This window comes from Melospiza georgiana, chromosome Z (assembly GCF_028018845.1).
Source record: "Melospiza georgiana isolate bMelGeo1 chromosome Z, bMelGeo1.pri, whole genome shotgun sequence".
NCBI classification, from domain to species: domain Eukaryota; kingdom Metazoa; phylum Chordata; class Aves; order Passeriformes; family Passerellidae; genus Melospiza; species Melospiza georgiana.
The window spans coordinates 27,664,556-27,690,263 of NC_080465.1; the positions used below are offsets into that span (position 1 = coordinate 27,664,556).

Below are 25,708 nucleotides of genomic sequence, written 5' to 3' on the forward strand. Positions count from 1 at the left end.
AAGTTTTACTTTTTGCTGCCTGGGACACTTTTGTTTAGGTGGGGCTGAGAAGAAACCAAAGCTCTAGCTGGAATTTAAAAGCTTTTGGTTGGCGATTATTCTAAAGGTGTCTGGAAAATATTAGCCACCCATGGGCTGCTCCCTCAACAGCAGCCCAGGTGAGGAGGCTGTGTGAAAAGGCCTGCCCTCTGTGTCCCAAACCCTGCCCTCCACTGCACTCCTTCTGACCTCTGCAAATGGCCAGGCAGGGAGGGGCAGAGACATGGCTGGCCTGGGTTAAGTGCAGAACTGTTACTGCGTTGTGGAGTTACAGGAGGGGGTTCAAGTTAAGTATTTGTAATGAGCTGGGCATGCAGTAGGCTTTCCTGAAGGGCTCAAATTCTGTCTCATAATCAGCAGCTTGCCAGAAAAAAATCAGGAAACACCATCAGTGTTTTATCGCATCAGCGTAATATCTGTGTAGAGCATGGACTTTAGCAGGAACATTCAGGCAAAAAAGATTTGATTTCAGATGTGTGCTGTAGAAGATGGTAATGACTTTTTTTGACTAAATGACTAAAATAAAAAAAAAATTCTTTATTCACACAATGTTTTATTTTTCTTTTCATAGGTTGTTCATCAAAGTGTTGCACAAAATTCTACTCAGAAGGTGCTTTCCTTCACTACGACCACCCTGGATGACATCTTGAAGTCGTTTTCTGATGTCAGTGCTATCCGCGTAGCTAGTGGCTACTTACTAATGGTAATAAAATAAATCTTTTTAATTTTCTTTGGTAGTAGAGCAAGGCTTAAAAATATACTTTATTGTTACCAGTTTATAGTCCAGAGTATTTTACAAATATTTAAAGTAAAACCTACAGTTTGTAAACTTTACCTCAGGCTTCTCACCTGTTCCACTTTGTAACCTTTGTGACATGTCTATTCTGATTAAAAATTGTGTAAGGATCTGTAGGTGGATGGGGAGAGACAGCTGATAGATGAGGATTCATTCTAATATTTTGGTTTTTTTCCCCCAAATTCCCCTCCCTGCCTCCTCTCCTTAGCTTGCCTATGCCTGTTTGACGATGCTGCGGTGGGACTGTGCCAAGTCTCAGGGTGCTGTGGGGTTGGCAGGAGTCTTGTTGGTTGCACTCTCTGTGGCTGCAGGATTGGGCCTGTGCTCGTTGATCGGAATTTCCTTTAATGCTGCCACAACTCAGGTATTTAGAAGACACAAGTCTGCTGTTAAATTGCAAGTACTCTGTTAATGAATGAACACAAGTCAATCTTTGAGAAGTAAAGTACTGAAAAAATATTTTGGCCCTAGATTTTTACTTTACTGTTTTCCTATTTCATAGTTTATGCTGTGATAAATTAAATTATCATGCTGACAAGTGATACTGAAGAAAAAACAGGTATTATGTAATCTGTATAATTCTTGTTAGGTTTTTCTGTGTCCCAGTACAAGTGGAGGCATCCTAAGTATCGAAGGAGCTGCAGATCTTCTTTTACATCTGAATATACCAGGATGTTCAAATTCTGAAAATATTTGGAATGTAACTTGAATTATTATCAGATATTTGTCTATCTGAAACTTAAATTTCTTCTGGTGAGAATTTGTGCCTGTTTATGGTATATTTTAAATTCCTCAGCTACATTCCGGAATAAATGTTAATACCTGTATTGCATCATTTCCATTTTCATTTTACCCTTGGATTTGTATAGAGTGTAATGTAAAAGTTGCTATAATTAGCCATTTAATGGCTAGCTGCGTGGCAGATCATAACACATTCTATTTGGGTTTTGTTTTGTTTCCTTCCCAAGGTTTTGCCTTTTCTTGCTCTTGGAGTTGGTGTAGATGATGTTTTCCTTCTGGCACATGCATTTAGTGAAACAGGACAGAATAAGAGAATTCCGTTTGAGGTAATGACAAAATGCAGATTTGCAGGAAAATAAAACAAAAAGTTTCATATAGGAACATATACTCATATCCAGAATTTATCAGTGGAGTTGTTGGGTTTTTTAATACTTTTCCTAGGGTCTAGAAATTCTTATTTCTGTCAAAATACGAAATTATAGCAATACATGTGGTCCTAGGACATTTTTGAATGTTCATATTCTTATTTATAAACTGTTACATAAAGACAAACTTCCATAATCCAAATTCTGCCAAAAATTTCAGTGAAAATTAATGCAAATCTAGGAACAAACTCAAATAGGAGTCTTGACAATGAGATGATAAAATGACTGTAATAAAAAAACACATAGAATAGAAGAGATAAGGGGGAAAGAGAGGGAAGACAGTTACCTTTACTTTTTTTTTATGGCCCTAAAATTGAGTTATTTTCTGTATTTTTCTCTTGTTTTTATTTTCTGAAGTTTGTTATTGACTATGACATTTCAAAGCATAACATATAACTAATAGGAAATCTAAGGCATCATCACTTTTATGATCCTTTATTTTTATTAATATTTTTAGTCTCAGTCCAAATCTTCACATCCCAAGTACATTCCATTTAAAACTAGTGTATATTTGCTAATTTTGTTTTGTATGAGCAGTCTTTCATGTGCTTTCTCCAGCTGGTTTTGTATGCAGGTAGTGCAACCTCACTCTATAATCTCTGTCTGCTTCATAATAGCCTGTTGGGTTAGGAAAGGGTCATGTGTTTATCTTGATTTCTTGGTGGGTTTTGTGTGTGGTCCCTAGACTTGGTGGAGTTCTTTTTGTTTGTTTTGTTACATATTTTTTCAAGATGTGTGGCTATGTTATGCCTCTCTGCTGTTAATACATGCTTATTTTGTCTGAAAAATGAGAACACTAAGTGATTCTACTGGTAAAAATTAAATCCTTGTCAACAGCAGATGTATTTGATATATTGTCAGCACCCATTTAGTTTTGTGTTCTGAAGCTAGAATCAATTCTAGTCATGTTTTCTGCCCTCAAAAACTTGAGCAATTCATCTATGTTCCTAGTGAACAGTAAACTTGATATGTAGTTTTCTCACATATTCTGAATTTATATTCAGAATTTAATTGTGACAATTTTTCACTGGTACTGTGTTACACCTGTAGGATGACCCCATCATTTGCAGGACATCAGCTTATTCGCCTGAGTTTTAAGATGCATCCTTTGTTTTGCAGGACAGAACAGGTGAATGTCTGAAGCGAACAGGAGCAAGTGTAGCCCTTACATCTATCAGCAATGTTACTGCTTTCTTTATGGCTGCCTTAATTCCTATTCCAGCTTTAAGAGCATTTTCGCTCCAAGTAAGTTTATAACCTTTATATCCAAGTAAGCTACCCATTGTTAGCTCTGATGCCCTGTGGAAGTGTGATAATGGTACTAGGTGGTGGCACTGAAGCCTGATTTTGGTGCTCCTGTGGTTCACTGAGCCAGAACCTCACTGCAGCAGTACCACAGACCTGGGCAGTAACAACTGCTGTCTGCTCTCCATTCTCCTGCTCCCTTTTCTCATCCACAGAGTCTCTCACATCCTGCTAGCAGGTGAAAGAATACTCTGTCCCACCACAGCTGGGTTGAATGCAGAACCCAAGCCGTATTTAACTAAGAAGAAACAAGTTCCCAGAGGGATTTGTGTTCTAAAGTCAAGAGGAGTAGGCTGCGGTGTAGTGTGTACTGTACTGTTTCTCAGCAGCAATTTAATCCTTTCATTCATGTTTGTCCAGTTTGCTGCTCTTCAAAACTACTAGTGCAATTGCAGCAGTACATATTCATTTGTAATTTTAGTAATTGCTGTAGCACTTTTTACTGCCTTACTCACAGTAATTTTAGCAAACTTGGAGAAAGCTTAATAATTGTGTTCCAGATGGGTACAAAGAAAATGTGAATTTTATGTGCTGAGCCATGCATTGCTTGCTCTGCCTTCCTCTGTCTTCTTGTATTTGTTTGTGATAATGTACCTTCATAAACATGAAATATTTATGATATTGGAGAAGGATTTCTTCTAAAAGTGAAGACTGAAGAAAGATTTGGAAGTTTTTCCCCTGACACTAGCAATTTATAGCACTGTACTATTTCAGTAGTTATTTTTCTTCTTCTCTGGCCTGGTTCTCCATTGATTTTTATTCTCATTGAGCCCTTGGCTACCCAGAGGAAGCAGGGCTGCAATTTTTCCTAATACATGTGGCAGTTATTGCTGTTCTCAGAGATTTAAGTATTTCTGCATTAAACTGTAAAATGGTAAACTGCTTGTGATTGCAGTTATGTTACTAATAATACAGAATATGAAGAATACAAAAGCTAAAACCTGAAGCATTAATAATTTGTTTACATTTCCTTCTCAATAGGCAATTTGATAGAGAATAATAGAGAATGTACAGGCCTCATGGGTTTTCTTTATCATTTAGCAGATGCCTGTGGCAACTAAACCTAGATGTTTAGCCTTGAATAGTAAGCAGTGTTTAGCTCTGCTGATTTGCCAAAATCTAGATGTCTCTTCTTACAGATCATATGATCATATGTTTTATTTTATAGAATCACAAAATAGCTTGAGTTGCAACAGACCTTTTGAAGGTCATCTAGCCCAACCCTGTCCCCTAAACCCTGAGCAGAGACATCTTTAATTAGATTTCTCTGGGCAACTTGTTCCAGTGTTTTCCTACCCAAATTTTTAAAAAAACACTTCTTTCTTAAATCTTATTGAAATTTACCCTCTTTCAGTTTAAAGTCATTCCTCTTGTTTTGTCCCTACATGCCCTTGTGAAAAGCCCCTCTCCAACCTCCTTGTAGCCCCCCTTTAGGTACTGGGAGGCTTCTGTAAGGTCCCTTCAGAAATTTCTCTTCTTCAGGCTGAGTAATCCAAATTCTCTCAGCCTTTTATCACATGAGAGGTGTTCAATCCCTCAAATCACCTTTGTGACTCTTCTCTGGACTCACTCCAACAGGTCCATGTCCTCCCTGTGCTGGGAGCCCAGAGCTGGATGCAGGTTCCAGGTGGGCTCTCCCCAGAGCAGAGCAGAGGGGCAGAATCCCCTCCCTCCCCTGCTGCCCACGCTGCTCTGGGTGCAGCCCAGGACACGTTTGGCTCTCTGGGCTGGGAGTGCCCATGGCTGGGTCATGTCCAGCCTCTCACCCACCAGCACCCCCAAGCCCTTCTGGGCAGGGCTGCTCTGTGTCTGCTCATTCCCAGCCTGACCTGATACCATAATAAAAGTGTAGGTGCAGGACCATGCACTTGGCTTTGTTAATCCTCATGTCATTTGCATGGTAAAGACTAAACTTTATTCATGAAATACTCTTGGTAGTATATCACTTCTTCCACTCGAAGAAGTTATTTATGTCTCTTAAGTCTGTGTCCCAGTTTCAAATATTTGACAGGTACCTTCAGCAGCTAACAGGATACTGGAGGTCATCAGACTAGTACCTGCTCTAAAGAAGTTGCATCAGCCTAAATGCATTTCATAAAGAAATATTCAACACAAATCAGCCATTTTGTTGTAATCCCATTGCTGAGTTGTTGAGTGTGATCCACCAATATTAATTCTCTCTTATCTGATCAAATTTTGCTCATTTTTTACATGTTTTCACTCTTCAACATCAGAATGTGACAGGTTGTCTTTGGAACATATGTGGAGACAACAGCTGTAATTGGTAGTATAATCAGCTAACTTACATATGCCTGTCCTAAAGTAATTTATTTTTGTCTATTGCCGTGCTACAGACTGAATCACTGAAAGTTTAAAATAAAGTCTGCATAGCAAAATGACAAACAAAAACCTTCCAGTGAGATTTCAACATGCTGTATTATTGTATGAACATGTTGATATTATTCAGAATAAAAACATCGATGTCTTTTATAAGGCAGTGATTAATATGGAATTTATGTGTAGGAACCCACATGAGTGTCCAGAAATTAGGGTTTGAATTACCCAAACTTTTCTCTCTTGGTAATTTCTCTTTGCTGGAACACAGTAGCCCTGTATATAAGAGGTGATGCATGCAAAGGAAGAGCAGTGGGCAATTTATATTCATTGATGTCAGAGCTACATATATGATTGATACACTTATAAGGTAGCAACCAATAAAGTGAAATCCTTTGTTATTAGGAAGGAACATCTATTAGTTGCTTTCCCTAGCTTCACAACGTAAAATCAAAATCAGGTGAATCTTTGATCTCAGTGCTTGGAATCAGAGAATCATGGCAGTTTTGGTGGGTCGTCTGTATTTTTGTATGGATTTCTTTATTTACAGTCTCTTTCCTCTCTCTCCCTCTTACTCAGACTTGTTTAAACAAGAAGTCCTTGCTGTCTTTGATGGTTTCCTAGCAAGACTTAAAAAGCAATAAAATACTGCTGCATTTACTTTTCACAGATACTACCACCTTCTCATCTAGATAATGAATTTTTAACAGAGGGGCTTGAAAAAGAAGGATTGCTCTTGACCTTGTTTTGCTCTTCATTCACTTTTCTTAAGACATTACAAGGTAATTGTCAACCTTTGCTTAATTGTGAGGCCCAGTATTGGTAAAATAACCTGGCTGCTGAGGGAGAATAAATAATTTCCTGCATCTGTAAGATAAACTGGTTAGAAACTCATGTTTTGCACATCAGTGCCTTCTTCTGTCTTAGCTTCTGTCATATTCTGCCAGATAAAGCAGTTCATTGATACCTCTGAGCTGGTTATTTACTTTATGGAACTTGAACACTGCAAGTCAGATGGTGTCTTAAGAGTCTGCTAGGGTTAGCTCTTTGCAAAACTTAAAAAGTGGAATTTAGTTCTTTTGAAAGTGAGATCTTTGAAGTTAATTACATGCACAAGTAGGGACTGTTTTAGTTCTTTCCCTGTTCTATATTTTTTTAATTTGTTAATCTTATTAGCCCCCCTTTTAAGCATTTTAGGGCTTTGAGATCACTGAATATGACCTAAATACTCAGTCATAAGAATCATCTCTAAGAGTGCTCAAGACACTAAAGGAGTAGCTCCTGAATTTCAGACGTGTTTGGTTTCTTAAAATGGTGGTGAAGGAAGAGGTTATTGGAGAAATCCACTGAAAGTTTTGAAGTTTGCAATAGAAATGTCTTAAGAACAGCCTTTTGAGTATAAGTGCAGGAAGTCATGGTGGAGTCTAATTACCTCTGGGCTGTATTATTTCTTAAGACAGACTGTTCAGAGACTGTCACACAGTAAACTCTGCCCAGGAAAGATAAGGTAAAAAAATTTATCAACCTCCCTGTCTTACATCAGAAACTACTTTCCCCAACAGCAGAGGAGTGGTGTGGATCCACCAATGAGCAGAGGTGGAACTTTTCCCAAGGAGTGTTAGTAATAACTTTTTCCCTCACCACAAGAATGACAAGTTTTTTTCCTAAATGCAGAAGTCCGTTACCAGGTGGCAGTGGTGGGTTTCTGGAGGGAAAGAAAGTATTCTTTTAAGCTCTTTCTATTATCTTACTCTGCTGAAGCGGTTCGTCCCCCACCTTTATCCACACCATTTACCTTTCCCTGCCCCTGACATGAGAATTTAACAAGCAGAATTAAAGCCTAAGGGAAAAGGGGGCAGGGGACGAGGATCTGAGCCTGTACCATATCAGGAGGGAGTTGCAGATAGAGAGCAGTAGGGTGGAAGTTTTCCTGACAGACCTCCTCATCTGTTCATCACCTCTGGCTATACAGCACACCCGGTCTCCTTGGGTGGGCTGCCAGGAATGGCACATAGCAGCACATACTTCAGCGGGGCCCCAGCACATACCTACCAGCTTGGCTCCCTGCTCCCTTGCTGCCTCCAGCACAGACTGCCATTCTTCTCTCTCTGTTAACAGTTGCAGCAGCAATAATATTTTTAAGCTGTGCATTATGAAAAGATGCAAAAACTGTAGCATATTTCTCAGGAAGTGACCAACATAATTTTTGCCTGATTAATGGAATTTTTTTACTGCTCTCTGATCTCATTTCACTGAATGCCTTCATTTTACACCCTTGAGTAGGTCCCATTTTAGTCTTCCTAGGCTAATCTTACTTTCACTGATTTCCCAAGGAAAAGGTCTGAGGCCTTTTTCTATCCCATTTGGTCTCCAAAGGTGCGAGAGAAGATGCCCTGTTCTCAGAAACCCTAAGCATGCTTTCAGCCTGGGTGCTGTCTGTGCTCAGGAAGCTCAGCTGCCACAGTTCCTTGTTGTCTTTACAGGTTGTGGCTGCTGTCAGGACCTCAGTGCTTGTACTTCCCTGTTCTGCAGCACTGTGTGTATGAATGGCATTGGGAGGGCAGCAGGGGCAGATGCATCAGGGCAGGGACTGAATCACTCTTCAGTAATTCATCCTTTCCTCTCCTTATCAAGTCAGAGGGTGGGGTTTCTTTGATGGGACAATGTATTAGAATTTGTACAAGAACTCAGTTGTGAAAGCTGAGAACAACTAATACTTGTAACACTGAGTTAAGGTGGGTGAGATAGAGCGTGCAATATATAGGTAGTGCAACATTAAGCACTAGGAATCTATTAAAATTAAAATCAGAACAGAGATTGTTTTGAAATATCTTACTTGCAGGGCAGTTAGTACATCAGCACTAGGATGGCACAGTAGAAAATCTAGTTGTTCTAAAAAGAGATGTAAGTAGTCAGATTTACTGTGTGTTGTTGGATTAGTTTTGATGCTTCCTAAAAAAATCAAATGTCAATATACCTATCCTTAATGGCCCTAATCTCTACCACACAGTTAAGTATTACTTTTCAGATTCAATAACATTGGTGATTCAAGGATGTTGAGGTCTAGAAAGGGAACTGATATGGCATGAAGTATTTGCAGTTTATAGAGCAGAAACAGAGGACTTCTGTTAGTTTTTCAGCCATGCTGAGAGGAGTAAGAATTATTGACTCAGACCTCAGCTATTTTTTCCAAATCTCAGTAAATCTTAGCTGATCCTTGATACAAGATCTTAGTTAGTCACAACTAATTATTCATTTTATATGGGTGATTCAACCTCTTTTTGGTTTAGCACCAGCAAAGAAAGCAATTGTAAGAACGAGGTCCAACAAACACCTTTCTCTCAACAGCAGCCTTTTGTTTTTCTGACAGATTGAATTAATTCTAGAACAGATCAAAAGCAAATCACTTAAAGTCTTTAGTGATTTTAAAGTTTTAAAGTCTTGGCTGTGACCTTGCATACCTTTCTGTGTGAATATTTATAAATCATTAAATAATCATTGGATCTTTTCTCGCAAAGATGACTAAATACTAATTTGACTTCAAGTACCAGGTAAATTCTGTTTTAGTAGCCATGTCTGCAGACAACTAGCAGTACTAAAATCTTACTTCAAGCAGGCTGGAGGTCAGGAAAAAGAAACAGCAATAAAACCAGCTTTTGTACACACTATATTTATGATTGAAATTACTAGAAAATATTTACTTAACTAGTCAATTCTGTCATTTTAAGAACAGTAAAAACAATATCTAAGCTTTTTATTATATTCTGACTATTTCAAAACTGTAAAAATCATTCAGAGTGTTATTACTTTGATTTTTGCAGATAAATTTGTTTGTACTGCCAGTTTTGAGGTCTGATCTCTCAAGATCAAAAGAAACCATATATTTCTTTTGGGAAAAAGGACATCACATTTATATTGGGTCATTTTTGTAGCCCAACTTTTGTAGCCCAACTCTTTAAGAATGTATTAACCCAAGTAGCCATTATTTCAGAAGTCACAGGTGGAGGAACTTGACAGTTTATATATAGATAGCTGGTCTATCTATATGTATGAAACTGGGCTAGCGTTAAGATTGCTGCTTACCAAATGGGTAAAACATAAGGCTTTCAAAGGGTTTTTTCTTTTCATTGGTTGGTGGCTGAAAATTTTTTTTCCCAGTGTTTCTCCTACTCTTACAACCCTCTTCCAGTTCCCAGTGCCCAGCTTTCCCTTTGTGATGGGTAGGGCTCCTAACAATTCTGCATTACAAATAAATGCTATCAATAATAATGATAGATGCTGCACCACATATGTTTATGGAAATTCTCTGGGAATCTCTGTGTGGGAAAGGGTTTGGAGTATGGTTTGAAAGGGGGTGGGCGGGGAGGTTGTTTTTTTCATTATGTGATACTTGCTTTACAAATTAAATCAAGTATTCTTGTTCCAATTTAAGACTCATTTTGGTAGACTGGCTTATAAATCAAGCTCTGTTAAACACAGACATATTAATACATATATTTGCTGTGTGGTGTTGATTTAGTTTTGATTGTACTTAAAAAATAATCCCTGATAAATTCAAAATATTGCTCTTTCTTGGCTAAACTTTTAAGTAAGACTATCAAGTCCACAGTATTTCACTAAGGTGATAGTTTTTTAAAATTTACTGAGATCTAATTCTCTGATTTAATAATATGCTTTAATATTATTGTGATGCTTAAATTGCGTCAGATCCCATAAATGTAAGACCTTCAGTTCCAGTTTCAGGTTATCTTCCATTTTATTTTGCTTTGAGACTCTAAATATGTCAGAGTTTTATGTAAAAATATGATTACTGAGTCAACAGGCTGTTTTTCCTCTTTAAAAATAATCACCACGTATCCAGGCACAGATGTGTTATAATAATGCGAGTTTGAGTATTAAATTAATTCATCACAATAGTCCTTCCATAATGAAATGGGAAAATATAATCTCTCAGTTTGCTCAGGCAAAAGCTTGAAAGCATCAGATGGATTGCAATAGTAAATGAGGATGAGAATTGAAAGGCATTTTTATGCTTTGTAAAGCTGATGCCCTAGACAAAGTTTAGCAGCGTTACTTATCCTGTGATTGTCTCTAGGCAGCTGTTGTGGTGGTGTTCAATTTTGCTATGGTTCTACTGATTTTTCCTGCTATCCTGAGCATGGACCTTTACCGTCGGGAGGACAGGAGACTGGACATATTTTGCTGTTTTACAAGGTGAGAGTTAGCAGCAGCTTTGTCCTCTCTGTGGTCACCAATCAGTGCATCCATTCCTTGTCAAGTGTGGGAGTTCTTCACTAAAGTGGGATCAGCATGTTATTGTCACCATTTCATTGCTAGTGACTGGCTTACATTTGCTACCTTGTTTTTTACCTGCCTGAAGGGAAAAGCTGAAGTACATCTGACTCCCTCTCTTCCCCCATACCCCCTTTCCCCCACACTTTTCCCTTCATTTCTATAGATGTTCATTTTGACTGTTGGAGAACAACTTTCTGAAAGCAGATGAAAGACCTATTTTTTAGGAATATCTTGAAGTATTTTAGAAGGTTTTGACTTACTGCAAGGTGTCCAGTGCCAGTACTAGCTAATCTTGGAAAGGTGTACATAACTCAGGATACTGAGAAGCCTGACTTACAGTAAATCATGATATGTTAAATTTTATGCATTTATGCCTTTAAACTTAAATAAATAAACTGTGAAATTACTTCCCCTTTTCATAGCACTATAAGGAATAATCACTACCATTACAGGATAATGCTTGATAAAGTGTCCTTTGTGGCTGCAGTAGTAATACAGAATGGTAATACTGCCATTCTAAAGCACGTACAAACATACTCTCACCTGATACACAGCCAACTCTGAGCCTATAATGGGGGTTAGGAGTCTGCTGTCGTCGGTGGAGCCACTGCTTGGAAACCAAACATCTTTTCTACCTTAGTTTTTGCTTTTGACTACAATGAAGAGGATGAGCTACACTTCCACACATGTACTCATACTGCCATAACCAAGATGTAGAGAATCTTCATTGGGACATTTTAACCCTTTACATGCATCCAGGACCCAATAGTTTAATGTCAAAGGAAGAAAACATTTTACTAAATGTGTCTCTGAGATAATGGTTAAAACAGGGAGTGGATCCCAAGCTATTTCTTATTCAGTCATAGTTCCAGAGAACAGCTGAATGTATTAGGGTATTGGAGCCCTGATTCTCAAGAATTCAGGACACTCAGACCTTCCATTTATTCCCTCATCCAAAGCTACACCAAATGTGGATCAGAATTCAGCCCCTTTGCATCTGAAGAAATGCAGTTAGTGAGAGCTTGCTTTGATTAGGTAGGCAACATTCTGAATTCCTCTAATTTTTGTAGGATTTGTGCCCTTGATGAAAAATATTTGATACTGTTTAGTATCGTCCATTTGTCATTTCTCATGTACAGGAATAGGCTTGTCTCTGATAATTATATTTTTTTAATATAAACTATGTAACTGCTAGGGTCTTGCATAGACTAAAATAAAGGGAATACTTCAATTACTTCTGTGGTTTTGTCTCTTCATATGGCCCATCCTTCCTAGAAATTAATCCTTTCATTAATACTTTACGTTTTCCTGATTTATAAAATACTCAGTCAGTATATGGCAAATCATTTCAACCTGCCTCCCAAAAGTCTGAGATCTTATCCAGAACGTTCAAATATCATTTAACAGTTACTTCATTTCTTCTAAACACAAGAACTAGCTATGTCATGCATTTCCCTATTCATCTAAATATCTTAATTCTCAGTGTGGGTACAGAGATGCAGACTCACAGACTTAGTGTGCATTCAGACTGTACAACTACCTGATGAGCATGTGTAATTATTGGAGTGATGTGTGTACATGTCAATGTCTTCAGACAGATGCTGTTTCCTTCTTCCTGAAGGACAAGAAATTAGCATGTATTCTCAGGAGCTTACACTATGAACCATAGCTGAGAGATGTTTCCTAAATGCACAGAATGCAATTAATATCTAAGTGGTACACGTAATTAGTGTAAACTGTCTGGTAGAAGCAGAAAAGAATCTCAGATGAAAGCATGTTATCCTATCTAGCCCGATTAAAATAAGGATCTGTCTCAATGCGATCAGATGGCTTTTTCTTCTCTTACAGCCCGTGTGTCACTAGAGTGATTCAGGTTGAGCCTCAAGCGTATGCAGAAAATGACAATACCTGCTACAGTCCTCCACCCCCGTACAGCAGCCACAGTTTTGCACATGAAACCCAGATTACAATGCAGTCCACAGTGCAGCTGCGCACAGAATATGATCCTCACACGCAGGTGTACTACACCACAGCAGAGCCCCGCTCAGAAATATCTGTGCAGCCAGTGACAGTGACACAAGATAACCTGAGCTGCCAGAGCCCAGAAAGCACAAGCTCGACGAGGGATTTGCTTTCCCAATTCTCAGACTCCAGTATACATTGCCTTGAGCAACCCTGTACAAAGTGGACACTCTCATCTTTTGCAGAAAAGCATTATGCTCCATTCCTCCTAAAACCAAAAGCTAAGGTAATTGGGGGAACTATTTACCTGGGTTTCAAAATTAGATTTCTGCCTTGCCCGGTTTTAAAAAAATATCCTAGCAATGGTTTTGAATATAAGGAATAAATACAGCTCTTGTGAAATAACAGTTTTTAATAATTTACAGCTGGTTTCTTATTTTATAAGTTTTATCTTGCAAGTGCTATGGACACATACTTAAAATATACGTTACGAGTGAAGGTGCTGGTGACTTTGAGTAACATAAGCTTGTGAACAGTGAAATTGTCACTTTCAAACTTTACTGCAATAGAAATTTCTCATCCATGATGCAGAGCCCCTTCAAGGAAGAACAAATGACTTTAGTCTTGTAGTATGTATATGCATGAAAAAACACCAGAAAAATAAAAGCTTGAAAGTACTGATGGATGTTAATTTTGAATTTGGCTCTGTAATATGACATTATGAATTGTTAGTTCCTTTAGAAGCCTAAAACCAAATACGTCTCTGTTCTCTGTTGCAGATTGTGGTTATTTTTCTTTTTCTGGGTTTACTTGGGCTCAGCCTTTATGGAACTACCCGGGTAAGAGATGGACTAGATCTCACAGACATTGTACCACGGGAAACACGGGAATACGACTTTATTGCTGCACAGTTCAAGTACTTTTCATTCTACAACATGTATATTGTGACACAGAAAGCAGACTATCCAAATGTCCAGCAGTTACTTTATGAACTTCACAGAAGTTTCAGCAACGTGGCATATGTTTTGTTGGAAGAGGATAGGCAGCTCCCCAAAATGTGGTTGCACTACTTTCGAGACTGGCTGCAAGGTAAGAGAGCATTACAGAAACTTTTCCTAGTTTGTTTTGCTCAGAAAGAGCAGTTGTTCATAATGGTATTGCTGTAATTCAGTCACACAGTTAAAGGCTCTGAGCAGTAGGGAGAATGCCTAGGTGCTGCTTTGAACCCATGTGTGGGCCCACTCTTTGTCACTTATTTTCTTTGTGTTTAAGTTTACTCCCTAGTAAGACAGTTATGAAGCTTTAAGGGATTAAATCCATGCCAGTCATGTGTAAGCAATTGATGAGGCATTATGCATTATGGCCAAATATGGCCCTGTGTCTTGGGTAAATAAATATTTGGTGAGTGTTTTCAGATCAGTGAATGAAAAATCCCTATCCGGTGATGTATTCTGACACAGACTTAACTTTCAGCTCTTGAGTGATCTTGTTGGCTACAGCTGGGACTGCTGGCATGAATAAAACTCAGTGTGGCTTGTGTGTTTTATTGGACTAGGAACTTACTGCATAGTCCAGGTTTCTAATCAACTACACTCACCCTTTCTGTGGTGCTGCTTTTCTGTGCTGAAGTGTAACAGGGTGGGGAAAAACAAGAGAAGGCATGGCCTTTCAGGTACTATGATAATAATTATATTGAAACCAAGTAATTGAATATTGAAGATACTTTAACAGCCAACATACCTTGCCCAGGATTGCTTTGGTCCTATCTATATCTTTTTATTGGGAGAATTTCTAGGAAGTGTTTGCAAAAAAAAAAAAAAAAAAAATTGTGCCGACCTGGTGAAACTGTAAATTTCTGTGAATTTTAAAATTAATTGTGTACAGATGACCACTGCAGCCTGTGATTCTTAGAGAACATATAAGTAACTGTCAGTATCTGATGTATTTTATTCCCTCTGAAAATATGTTGAACAATATTAGGAAAGCAGACACATGTAAGTGACAAATCTACACAAAATGAGGTTTCCCATGTGTTAATACATTCCTAAATAATGCAAAGCAGTATTTCAGCTATTAACTTTGGGGGTTTTTAATGTTTTTTAAATACATTGGATCCATTCATTGCAGTCTACCTACTGGAAGCTTTATTTAAAATATTTTGCTCGCATAAGCATATTGAGCTGTAAAGGATGGCATTACTGGCGGGAAGAAAATTCAACGTAGCTAGATGTTTGCTGGATTGGAACCTTACTATACTTGCTAGAATTCTAAGCAGTCCTTCTACATGCTTTTCCAAATTCTCTTAAACCTTTGCTGTTTACTTTGTTTCTTTTGTGGTTATTTTTGCTGCTGTTCCAAAACAGTAGGAAAAAGTGTATCTGGTGTCCTGATTTTCTCTTTTTCCCCCTCCCCCATGAGAGAGAGGGAAATCTGAGATTGTGTTCAGGAAGCTTTATTAGTGCTTAACCTCAGCACAGTCTGCCAACGATAAAATCAGAAGGAGGTGCCCTTGGATCTGCTCCCTTGCAGGCTGCTCAAAGTGAAATGCTGGAGGCTGGCCCACTTGGTGCTACTCCCAGGAGTACTCCCGTTCCCAGTGCCCCTCTGTCAGGCGCACCACATACTTTCCCACACCTCTTTCACTTTGGGTGCCTCCCTGTCCTCTTTGCAATCCTTTGCGTCCCTCTGGCACTACGGATTGTTTGTGTGGCCAAGAGCCTGCATGTGCCCTCACACTGTATGTCCGTGCTCGTGTGTGTTCTTTGCAGACATGCTCTTCTCATAGCGGTGTTCCTACTCTGTACTTAGCTCAGCACATAGTTACTTTTCCCCTCCAGTCCACATTAGCCAGCCTATCCTTATTTGTCCTCTGCTTTTCTTCCACTAGAGGAGCTGTGTGTATTCCTGGTACCCGGGGCATACTGAGGGGCTGCATGGAGATAAAATGTTACAGTAGAGTAGTCAGGGTGACTCCAGGGAGCTGTAGTGACTTGCTGTGGTCCATGTGACATGCCAGTCTTGTGACAGGCCATGGATCAGTCTTTTAATCACACACAGCTTTAGAATTAAAAGTTATTATTATTAATTAGCTTTTAGGTCTGTATCCTTACCTGTCCTCCCTACCTTTTTTGAGGAGGACACAATTAATGCAACTCTGCTGCTTTGTAAAGTTGCAGGCACAGGGTGTGATACTTCATTCACAGGGCTGTAAAGGAGGATGTTGAGATGTATCAATAGAAAGAGATTATATTTTCGAGTGGTACAGGGAATTGATGTTACAGGGGGGAGCTAGACTGTTGGACTAAAAGCTACCATGTTTGTCATAGTTGGGGAATTATTGTAAGGTGCAGACTAACATGCAGAATAACACCTGATAACACCTGATTGTTACCAGCTGTGGCTGATGCCAAAAGAGTCAAGGGAAGATGAAGAGAGAATTTGCAAACAAGGTATAGGTTTAGGCTGGATTCTGTGAGGTAGAGCAGTTCTACTGGCATAGTTTTATGTGTTGAAAGGGCTGGATAATCGAAGCAGGAACAGCTTTGACCTGCATGGCTAATTCCTGCTGACTTGACTGTGAATCCAGTGCCAGAGGTTAATGGCTCAAGATGGCCTTCTGACACGCACACATTTGTCCAGCAGAATGAAGGATGCAACAACATGTGAACAACCATTTTTCACCAACAAGGCACCCTTGGTTTAGCTGTGCATTCTTCCTCATCTAATAGCAGTGGAGTGTGCCTTCTGCCTCATGCACTTCTCTTTTCAGAGATCCCTCTTATTTTGCTTTCTAGTATTGTTTATGTTACTGTATTTTCTGTTACTGAAAATGAAATAGAAGAAAAGTTCACACTAATCATTCATTTAAGCAGTAAATGTTAACATTGCTTTTGTTAGTGACCAAATGTAAATGAGGTAGCTTGGATTCCCTGATGGCTTCTAATTAGGCTTGTTTTTGCAAAGGGAAATCTTATCTGGTGTTTCAAGGTGGCAGCTGCTCACATGAGCCAGTAGGAACTCCTTCCTCACCCCCACTCTCACCTAATTTTCTATATTGTCACTTTCTTCTGAAGCACTAAGCAAAAGTGACTGCTTATGTGAAAAAATCCCACATATAAATTTTAAAAATTCCTTTAATTTCTATAACTTTTCTGCAGAAAGATGTGAGCAAGATACTTTCATCTTTCTGCCCAGAAATGTATAGTTTATCCCATTTATGATAGATTAAATATCTACTAAAATAATTGTTATGAACATGTTTGCTTTGAAGGCAGCAAAGTCTACTACAAATTTCAAAGTGTAATGGCAAATTTTACTTCTTGCAAGTTTGAAATTCTTCAGAAATTAAGTATGATTGCCAATGGTTTCTTAAGATTCTTTCTGTAGACTTTCTGTTTCAGCAAGGTGAGTTATAAAATGATCTGAAACATAGTGTTTAAGCTAGCTGAAGAGTAAAAGTGTAAAAGGGAGCAGGGTTTGAAGGATGGCCAAACTTTTGAGAACAGGGGAGCAGGGGGATGTGGTGGAGACGTAAGAGAATTTTCACCCACTGCAGTAATGTTTCCAAGTACATGCCCTTTTTTGCAAACTCAAACTGGTATGTCAGATACCAATGAATTTATTTATTATTGTGTCTATGGAACCCCCTGACAGGGGTAGGATGTTTATGTGAAAGCTCTGCCCTGAGATGTTGTGCATCATAGCAGTTTGTATGCTCCTTCTGTGGGAGACATTTCTAATGGAAATTACACTGTTCTTAGGTCATCTCCTTCTTTTCCATGTGCTTTTTTGACTGCATCCTCTTCACTTTCCAAAGTCATTGTGTTTCTTGTCACTGATATGATAGCCCAAATACTCTCACCTGGCCACTTTGTGAGAAACTGATATGGAACTGGTCATGGGACAGAAGGGATGGATCGGTATTTTTGCATACTCTTACCAATGTTTCCCCTGTCTGCAGTGCCAGCAAACAGTGCCTTTTTGAAAGGGAACCTTAAAGTCCTTTGGTGATGTCAGAAAACCTGATGGCAAATTGTCATCCTCCCAGAACAGTGCTAGAGGACTGCATGCAGAGATCTGGCAGGCTTCTTTCATAATTTGGTTCTCAGCCTGTTGGCTTCACATGATTTGACATGGTTCAATGAGACAGCATGGGAGGCAGTTTTCTAAGGAAGAGAGGATGAGTTTGTCAATGGGAATGGGTACTGTGTCCCGGAGACAGTGTCAGCTGGGTGCATTTTCTTTTCCAGTGCTCTTATCTCAGTACAGCTGTAGCTAACCTATCCAGCCTGCAGCGATGGTTTTCATTACAGCTCCTCAGCCCAGCTGTGAGGTGGGTCGATGATTTCCTCCACTGCCACTCCCCCGGACTTTTTCTTCCCTTCCCTGGACATGCGGTTTGTCATCTGCTTGCACAGAGCCTCCTTGTACTGGGATGTGGCTTCCTGTACTAAATCTGATCCAAATTTCTGCTGTGAGGTATTCCCTCCCCCTTGAAGGGTGGCAAGGAGGAAAATAACAGTTCAGAGTGAATAGGTGTTGGCTGTGATCTTTACATATGCTGGCAGCAGATCCCATGACTTGTATTAGCTGCACAAGTTGAACAGATGGAACAAATTGACAAAATCCTGTTCACTCACGCTGTGCTTGAGGAGCAGCTGAGTTGCTGTTTGAAGTTGAAAGTTTGAGTGTGTTTTTCTCCCTGCTTGTAGTGGAATTTCTGGTTATAGTGTAGAAGCTATTGCCCCAGTGCTCTGCAGTAGCTCAAAACAGTAATGAGAGCGGTGTGTGTCCTCTTCTGTGGTTCCGTGCACTCAGCCAGGGCTTTGGTGAGGCAGAGGCGAGTAAGGAGAAGGTTTCCCTTCTAGGTAACAGACTTATGCCTCCTCTGGTTGTAAGATGGTGAAGCCGGATGAGTGCTGAGCTCAGCCCTTCTCTGTTATAGACAAGTTTAACGTTTTCCCATACACTTCTCCAAGTGGAAGGCTTGGAGAAGATATTCAATTTCCCTTGAGGGGAAGCCATTTTTGCCAGTTCACAAGGCATTTTCAGCTTGCTACCTTAACTTTGCTGGTCTGCACAACCTGGAGACTCCTGGGGCTTCTCTCTTGCATTTTCTTGCTTCCCCTGCCTTTCTTTGGGCAAAATATTGGGCATGCTACTGACACTTCCCACATACTGACAGTGTGGAGCCCCAAATTTAGGAGGCACCAGGTCAATAATTTTCATCCTGATTCGGTTATGGAAAAGCATCATTATTCTTTCTCCTTTTGAAACTTGTTTATAATAGTGATTATTCACCTGCTTATTCTGTCTTCCCCTTGTCTCTCTTAACTCCTCAGGACTTCAGGATGCATTTGACAGTGACTGGGAAACAGGGAAGATCACTTACAACAGCTATAAAAATGGTTCTGACGATGCTGTTTTGGCTTACAAACTCTTGGTACAAACAGGCAACCATGCAAAGCCTATTGACATCAGCCAGGTACTGTATCAGAGTTCATGCTGGTTTACACAACAATACGCAAGTCTTCAGGAGCGGAGGGAGGTGCAAAGTCTACAGAGGTTGTAGTATCTTTTTTTCCATCTCAAGGAGCTGAATGTCTGAATTGTGCCTTTCTTTTATGGCCTTGCTGATGTTGCTGAAGCCACTCCTCAGATGCAGTATGGCCTGTGTTGTTAAGTGTTCAAATCCACATGGCAAATACCAGTCCTAGATTGTTACTGGTGTGCATTTTGTGCCCCCGTGCCAGACATGTTCAGTTGGAAATTGTTGTGAAAATACCTCTCTGCATCCGTAGGTGTATGGAGTTTAGTCCTATGTCGGACACTTGCAATTATTTGTTTTGTTCCTACTGATTTGCTCAAAGAAGAGCATTTTTAAAAATGTATTGATGAATTATAGAGGAGGGAGACTGAAATGATTACACGCAGTATCATATTCTTGTACCAACATCACTAAATACATCTAAAGTGCTGTAGAACTACCAATGGCAGTTGTTAAAGCTGACTAAATAAAATATGCCTGAGGTTACCACAGCATATGACTGCATTTGCTGTAGCCATTTGTAAGTGAAAATACATTAGGAATGACTCCTTACACTAAAATTAGATTTCAAATGCTGAAGAAGAAATTCTTCAATAACATACCCTCTCTTCTCTGAGAGTCATCATCAACTCACTGTGCTTTCAGGCAGAAAAAAGTGTTTTTAATGAGCTTCTTGGCAGTTCTGCTTACTGTCTTTCTTTTTTCTTCCTGGCATTAAAGGTGACAGATTTACAGAGTACATTGTTCAAAGTTACTATAGTGTGTGAAACACACTGCCGTATAGCAACATGCAACATGCTGTCAGGTCTGAATGAAGCTTCAGCAATGAATTAGGCAAAGAAAGGGAGTAGAAGAGAAAACCTTCAGTGAGACTTTGTTTAGCAGAGTGTACCAGGTACGCTGTGGAACAAATGCAATTGGACTGCAGCTGCTGATATAATTTCCTGTGCCTGGGAGGGAGAAAAGTGTGGTGCACCCACAGGGGTTGAGCGCTGTACTGTGCAGTTCCAGAGACAGCTTGAAGACATACAGTTGTTGCATATCCTGTGGACTAATTGAATCCAGATCCTTGGAATCCAACTTTTTTTTTTTTTTTTAACTGCTGTCACTGTTGTTTTTCATTTCATTAAAAAGACCTGGAACTGGAGCTCAGCCAGAATTTTAAATAAACAAAACAAAAAGCCCCAGTAATACTTTTCACCCATGGAGTCCTCTGCAAGAGCTCTAGCTGTGCAGGATTTGGCTAACAGAACCCTGGAAGTGTACCACTGCTGTTTACTCCACAGATACTTTGCCCACAGTGACCCAAATAATACGGGGCAGTCGTCTGCTTTTTTGACGCTGGGCATTTTCTGAATACATAGGTCATAGGAGGCAAGTGTTAGCAAAATTTATACAGATGTTGTTTTATTTTTATAGCTCTCCTCCATTTACTGGGTGGCATTTCCTTCAGTGTTAACAACAGAGGTTAACTGCACACAGACATGTATAGGGACTCTTGCCAGGTTTTCTTTCCCTGTCTTTAAATATGTTTCTCCAACTTGGTTGTTTTTCATTCTTGGCTGCAGTCTTTCAGAATTTGGATTTAATTGGTTCAGTGTATTCTGGAACCATCTGTTGATTTACTGGTTATTGTAAATATTATATGAGCACTAATTTATAAATAACCACTGTCACTGCATTTTCTTAGATTTTGTGTTTGTTGTCCAACAATAGTTTACTGATAAGTCCCTTCAAGTGGAGATTCATCTTCTCTTGCTTTTACCCTTCTATACGTGTGTTGCATCTCCAGGCCATTTGTTGAAAGCATTATAGCAAGACTGCTGAAAGCAAAACTTCCTCTGAAAGGCTTCTAATTTTTTCCCCATTTTGCAGTTGACTAAACAGCGTCTGGTGGATGCAGATGGAATAATTAACCCAAATGCTTTCTACATCTACCTGACAGCCTGGGTTAGCAATGACCCTGTGGCCTACGCTGCCTCGCAGGCCAACATCCGCCCGCACCGCCCAGAGTGGGTGCATGACAAAGCAGACTACATGCCAGAAACACGGCTGAGGAGTAAGTAGTGTTTCATCTTAACTTCCTACAGTTTACATGAGTGCCCCCACTCCTTCCTTCCAGCACCCGTAACCCCCGATGCTGCGCAGGGCTCTGAAGCATTAGCAGGAGAAGACATTGTGTTATGCTGTAGTTATAGGAGATCCAAGCACTGCTGAGACTGTGACACCATTGCAGGGTTTTATCATGTTGAATAATGGGTTATAGAACAGTTTAAAGCTCTAAAAGTTTATAGTAAGCATTGCTTTTTAAAGTGTTACTTGATAGTTCTGTCTGTGTGAGAAACCTGGGCATTTCATGAAATTCCTGCCTCAGTTATTCTGAAATTTCATTAATGAAATTCTATCATGGCTATTCTCAATTCCTAATATCTCAGAAATTTTTACCAAATTTACCAGAAATTTTATACACTAAGCTACTGCACTGATATCATACAAGAGCTAGAGGGACTAGCGGAGAAGTTCCACTTCACACCATTCACTGTTTCCTGGCACCAATACCAAAAATTGGCTTTGATTCAGCTTTTAGTTGAGGATTTCTAGTTGGACACCAGTAGGGAAGGAGAGAGGGCATACAGGGGACAACTGGTGCACTTGGAAATGTGGTTGGATAACCATGCTTCAGTGTATCCAAACCCTGGAGCTTTGTGGCAGTCAGCCAAGTTTTGTCTTAATGAAAATTTATAGTTGAGATTATAATAGGGCAAATCATGTTAAGCAAGTCAACTGAATGAAGGTGCAGGGTTGGAACACACAGTGGCAGTAACCAAAGTCTTGTTGAAAAAGCCTTTTCTTTTCTAGTCATAGAGTAGACCTTGCATTACACTCAAAAAGAAGTATGGAGAGTGTTGGTTTGTCAAATTATTAAGGGATAAAAAGTTATGGAAGTAAGTCAGTAAGCCATTACTTCTATGTTATGGGGAATTTTCCTCCACTAATTTCCATCTGAATGTGGATTTCTGCATCTGAATTTCCAGATATTTGATGGAAATCTTTAAAAACCAACCAACCTGCTCAAGCCTAACTTTTCTCTATTTTGTGTCAGTGGATCTCAGTTAATCTTAGGGAAATGATCTTTGAATTTGAAGAAAATGCATAAAAGAGGAGCATTTGGGTAAAACTTTTAATTATGTGATTGTCCACTCATGTCGCAGTCAGGGATTTTTGACTAGGTATTCAGCAAGAAGCACTATAACACTGATTAGGATTAAATACATGGATTGAAAGATAACTGTTAAATTATATGTAACTGTTAGAGAACTTGGTGGAGGCTGTGTTCATCCCGTTACGCTGTATGATAAAATACAGTAATCTCATGTACTGTTTCCAGTTTCTCTTTATTGGTGAGTTTTAAAACTATCATTAATTCCAAACAAGTAAATTCAAATTCACCACCTTTTATGCATTTTGCTGTGAAGAATAAAATATTTTTCTAACCTGTATATCATGTTCTTCCCAAAAGTGCATTTTAACACTGCTGTAATTTTCCTAGTTCCAGCAGCTGAGCCCATAGAATATGCTCAGTTTCCTTTCTACCTCAATGGATTGCGTGAAACTTCTGACTTTGTGGAGGCTATTGAGAAAGTGAGAGCTATCTGTAACAACTACACCAGCTTGGGGATCTCCAGCTACCCTAATGGTTACCCATTTCTCTTCTGGGAGCAGTACATTGGACTTCGTCACTGGCTCCTCTTATCCATTAGTGTGGTTTTGGCTTGCACGTTTCTGGTGTGTGCCCTCTTCCTCCTAAACCCCTGGACAGCTGGGATCATTGTAAGTTTATTATAAGGGTCTTTGTTGAAGTCAAATTCCTTTCAGCATAGCTCTTGCTGTAGTCGGGAAGGTTTTGTTTATGTCTGGGCCTCTGGTGGAGTATGTATATTGCATCATTCATTATATATTTATTCAACTTGAGAGGGTAGGGTTCATGCTGAAGGTACAAACCTTAATAACCTTAATCTTTTGGCCACCTTTTTTGCAGGTTTAAAGGTTTCTTAGAAAGGTTTATAAACTTTTACCCTTGCTCAAATGCACACTAATATAAGAAATAAAGACACAGAAAAATTAGGAGCTTTATTAAAACAATTTCTAATTCTGTATTCCTTCTCTTCTTTTGTCACGCATAATTATTTTTTAAGGCAGTTGCTTATGACTAGCTTGTCTGTAAATTTTCCCAGCCATTTCTGAATGCAATTTGTGGAAAAAACTGAAATGCTTATGTTGTACGGTACACACTGTGGAAAGCCTGTAACCAAGTGAGGAGAAAGATCATAAAACTGTAAACTGCAGAGAATACTCCTCCATGCTTTCTGCAAGGCACCAAAAGCTTCTCAGTAAACATTCAAGTTAAATTGAATGATGATGTCCCTATGTTTAAATTCCATAAACTATCATATGGTTTATAAAAAGCCAGAAGTAGAAAAGCATAAAACAGTTACTAGGTTTTTTTTAATGTACATTTATATGACAGGTATGTTAAAAGGTAAATGTTTAGTCTAGAATATTTTTCATAGCACCTTATCAAGCAATTTATGTTATTATGCTTGATTCATTAGCTTATAAAATAATTTATTGTAGTGCATACTTTTTCTCCTTTGGAAAAAGAGTTTATTTTCAGAGTACACCATTGCTTTTATAAGTGTGTCTATTTTTTTTTCTTCTGCCTGGCTTTAGCTACTTTTAAAGTTAATTCTCCAGATTTCCTTCCCTCCCTTTTCCTCAGTTTTTTTACAAGGTAGATGAAAGAAAAATAAAAGCTTCCTCTTGTATTTAACTGTTCACTTTGTCCATGTCAATCCCCCCCAAATACTTTAAAAGCTGAGAGTCCCTCTGTAACCTGAGACACATCAGCTGATTATGGCATTCAGTTTCTTCTGTGCTTTAGACATCTTTGCTTATATTTGCAGTTCTACAAAAGAGAGTTCAAATACAGATAGTTGAAAGATTCTTTTTCTGGAAGGACTGTCTGAAAGATGGGTGAAAAAGAAAAATGTACCTTTGAGGAGTATCCATGATAAGGAGGAAAAAATGGTTTTTCAGCTCACTGATGGATTGTAACCAATACAAAGCTGGTGCTTCATGTGTTAACTGTTTCTTAGGGTGTAATTTAGACTGGCTGTGCAGCATTTGTTGCCATTGAGAATAATTAAAAAAGAGCAGCTTGTCTTTGGGAATATAGGGCAGCTTTGAGGAATATGTCCTATGGTAACCACATTATTTTGAAATGTCTTTCTCCTCATTGTCTGGAGTATAAGAAAATACTAACAGATGTTTGAAATCATCTAGGTGGTGGTGCTGGCTCTGATGACTGTGGAGCTGTTTGGCATGATGGGTCTAATTGGAATAAAGCTGAGTGCAGTGCCTGTGGTTATCCTGATTGCTTCTGTTGGCATTGGTGTGGAATTCACTGTTCATGTTGCTTTGGTATGTAAAATCAAGAAGCATTTCAAAAACATCTTAAAATAAAATAGTAGCAATGTTCAGATAACAAATCCTTACAGTTTCTTGTCAGGGACGTGATTCTCAGAAGGAAAATGGTCACAGTTTTATGTACCTTTCTGTTTGTCTCAATGGAGCAAGAGTTGATCTTCATGAGGTGATTCCTAGCCATTGAGTCAGTCTCCCAGGAGCCAAGAGAGTCTCATTATCAGACTAACAGGTATCATTAGCTATGATACCTGTTAGTCTGATTAATGCAATTATATAGAGAAAACAGAGATCTTAAATCACCTTGCTTCATTCCAGACTCTCATGATCCTTGTCTGATGCCCCAGTGTTGCTGCATCAACATTACACGGCTTTCTGTTGCCTCTTGCTTGTTCTCTATCTCGCAAAAGAGAATTCTTCAGAAGAGTTTTTCAAGATCAGATATTGTGTCATTTGGTATTTCTGGACATTTTGAATGTGAACATGTTTGAATTAGTGTTCCATTTGTAAAATCTTCACCTTCTTTTCAGAAGCCATTGGCTACTAATTGCGGGCACAAACATGCAGTCTGTAGGAAAATATTTTTTTACTGTTTATCTAGTGGTTTAGATGATGTACAGAGTTAGGGCACATAAAGTCACCCTAAATGAAAAGAATCATTTTGAGAAAAACCAAAGTGGAAGTAGGGTAAGGTTAAAGAGGAGCAATTGAATTCCTCAAGTGATGACATCTTTTTTTCCCCTGCTGCTACAGATTGACTTTTGGAGGCAAATGAATTTG

General features: G+C 39.1%; 1 protein-coding gene across 4 annotated transcripts in view; it reads left to right on the plus strand.

Moving 5' to 3' along the window:
- PTCH1 (patched 1) overlaps positions 1-25,708 on the plus strand; it is a 73,259-nt gene that overhangs the window by 35,358 nt on the left and 12,193 nt on the right. For 3 of the 4 annotated variants that reach the window (XM_058043524.1, XM_058043522.1, XM_058043525.1), the window contains exons 9-19: positions 611-742; positions 1,044-1,199; positions 1,804-1,902; positions 3,121-3,246; positions 10,736-10,854; positions 12,784-13,183; positions 13,677-13,986; positions 19,239-19,381; positions 21,320-21,503; positions 22,995-23,275; positions 24,788-24,925. In XM_058043524.1, the coding sequence (XP_057899507.1) occupies positions 611-742; positions 1,044-1,199; positions 1,804-1,902; positions 3,121-3,246; positions 10,736-10,854; positions 12,784-13,183; positions 13,677-13,986; positions 19,239-19,381; positions 21,320-21,503; positions 22,995-23,275; positions 24,788-24,925 (2,088 nt within the window). The remainder of the gene's footprint in view (positions 1-610; positions 743-1,043; positions 1,200-1,803; positions 1,903-3,120; positions 3,247-10,735; positions 10,855-12,783; positions 13,184-13,676; positions 13,987-19,238; positions 19,382-21,319; positions 21,504-22,994; positions 23,276-24,787; positions 24,926-25,708) is intronic. The other variant, XM_058043523.1, reaches the window with a different exon arrangement.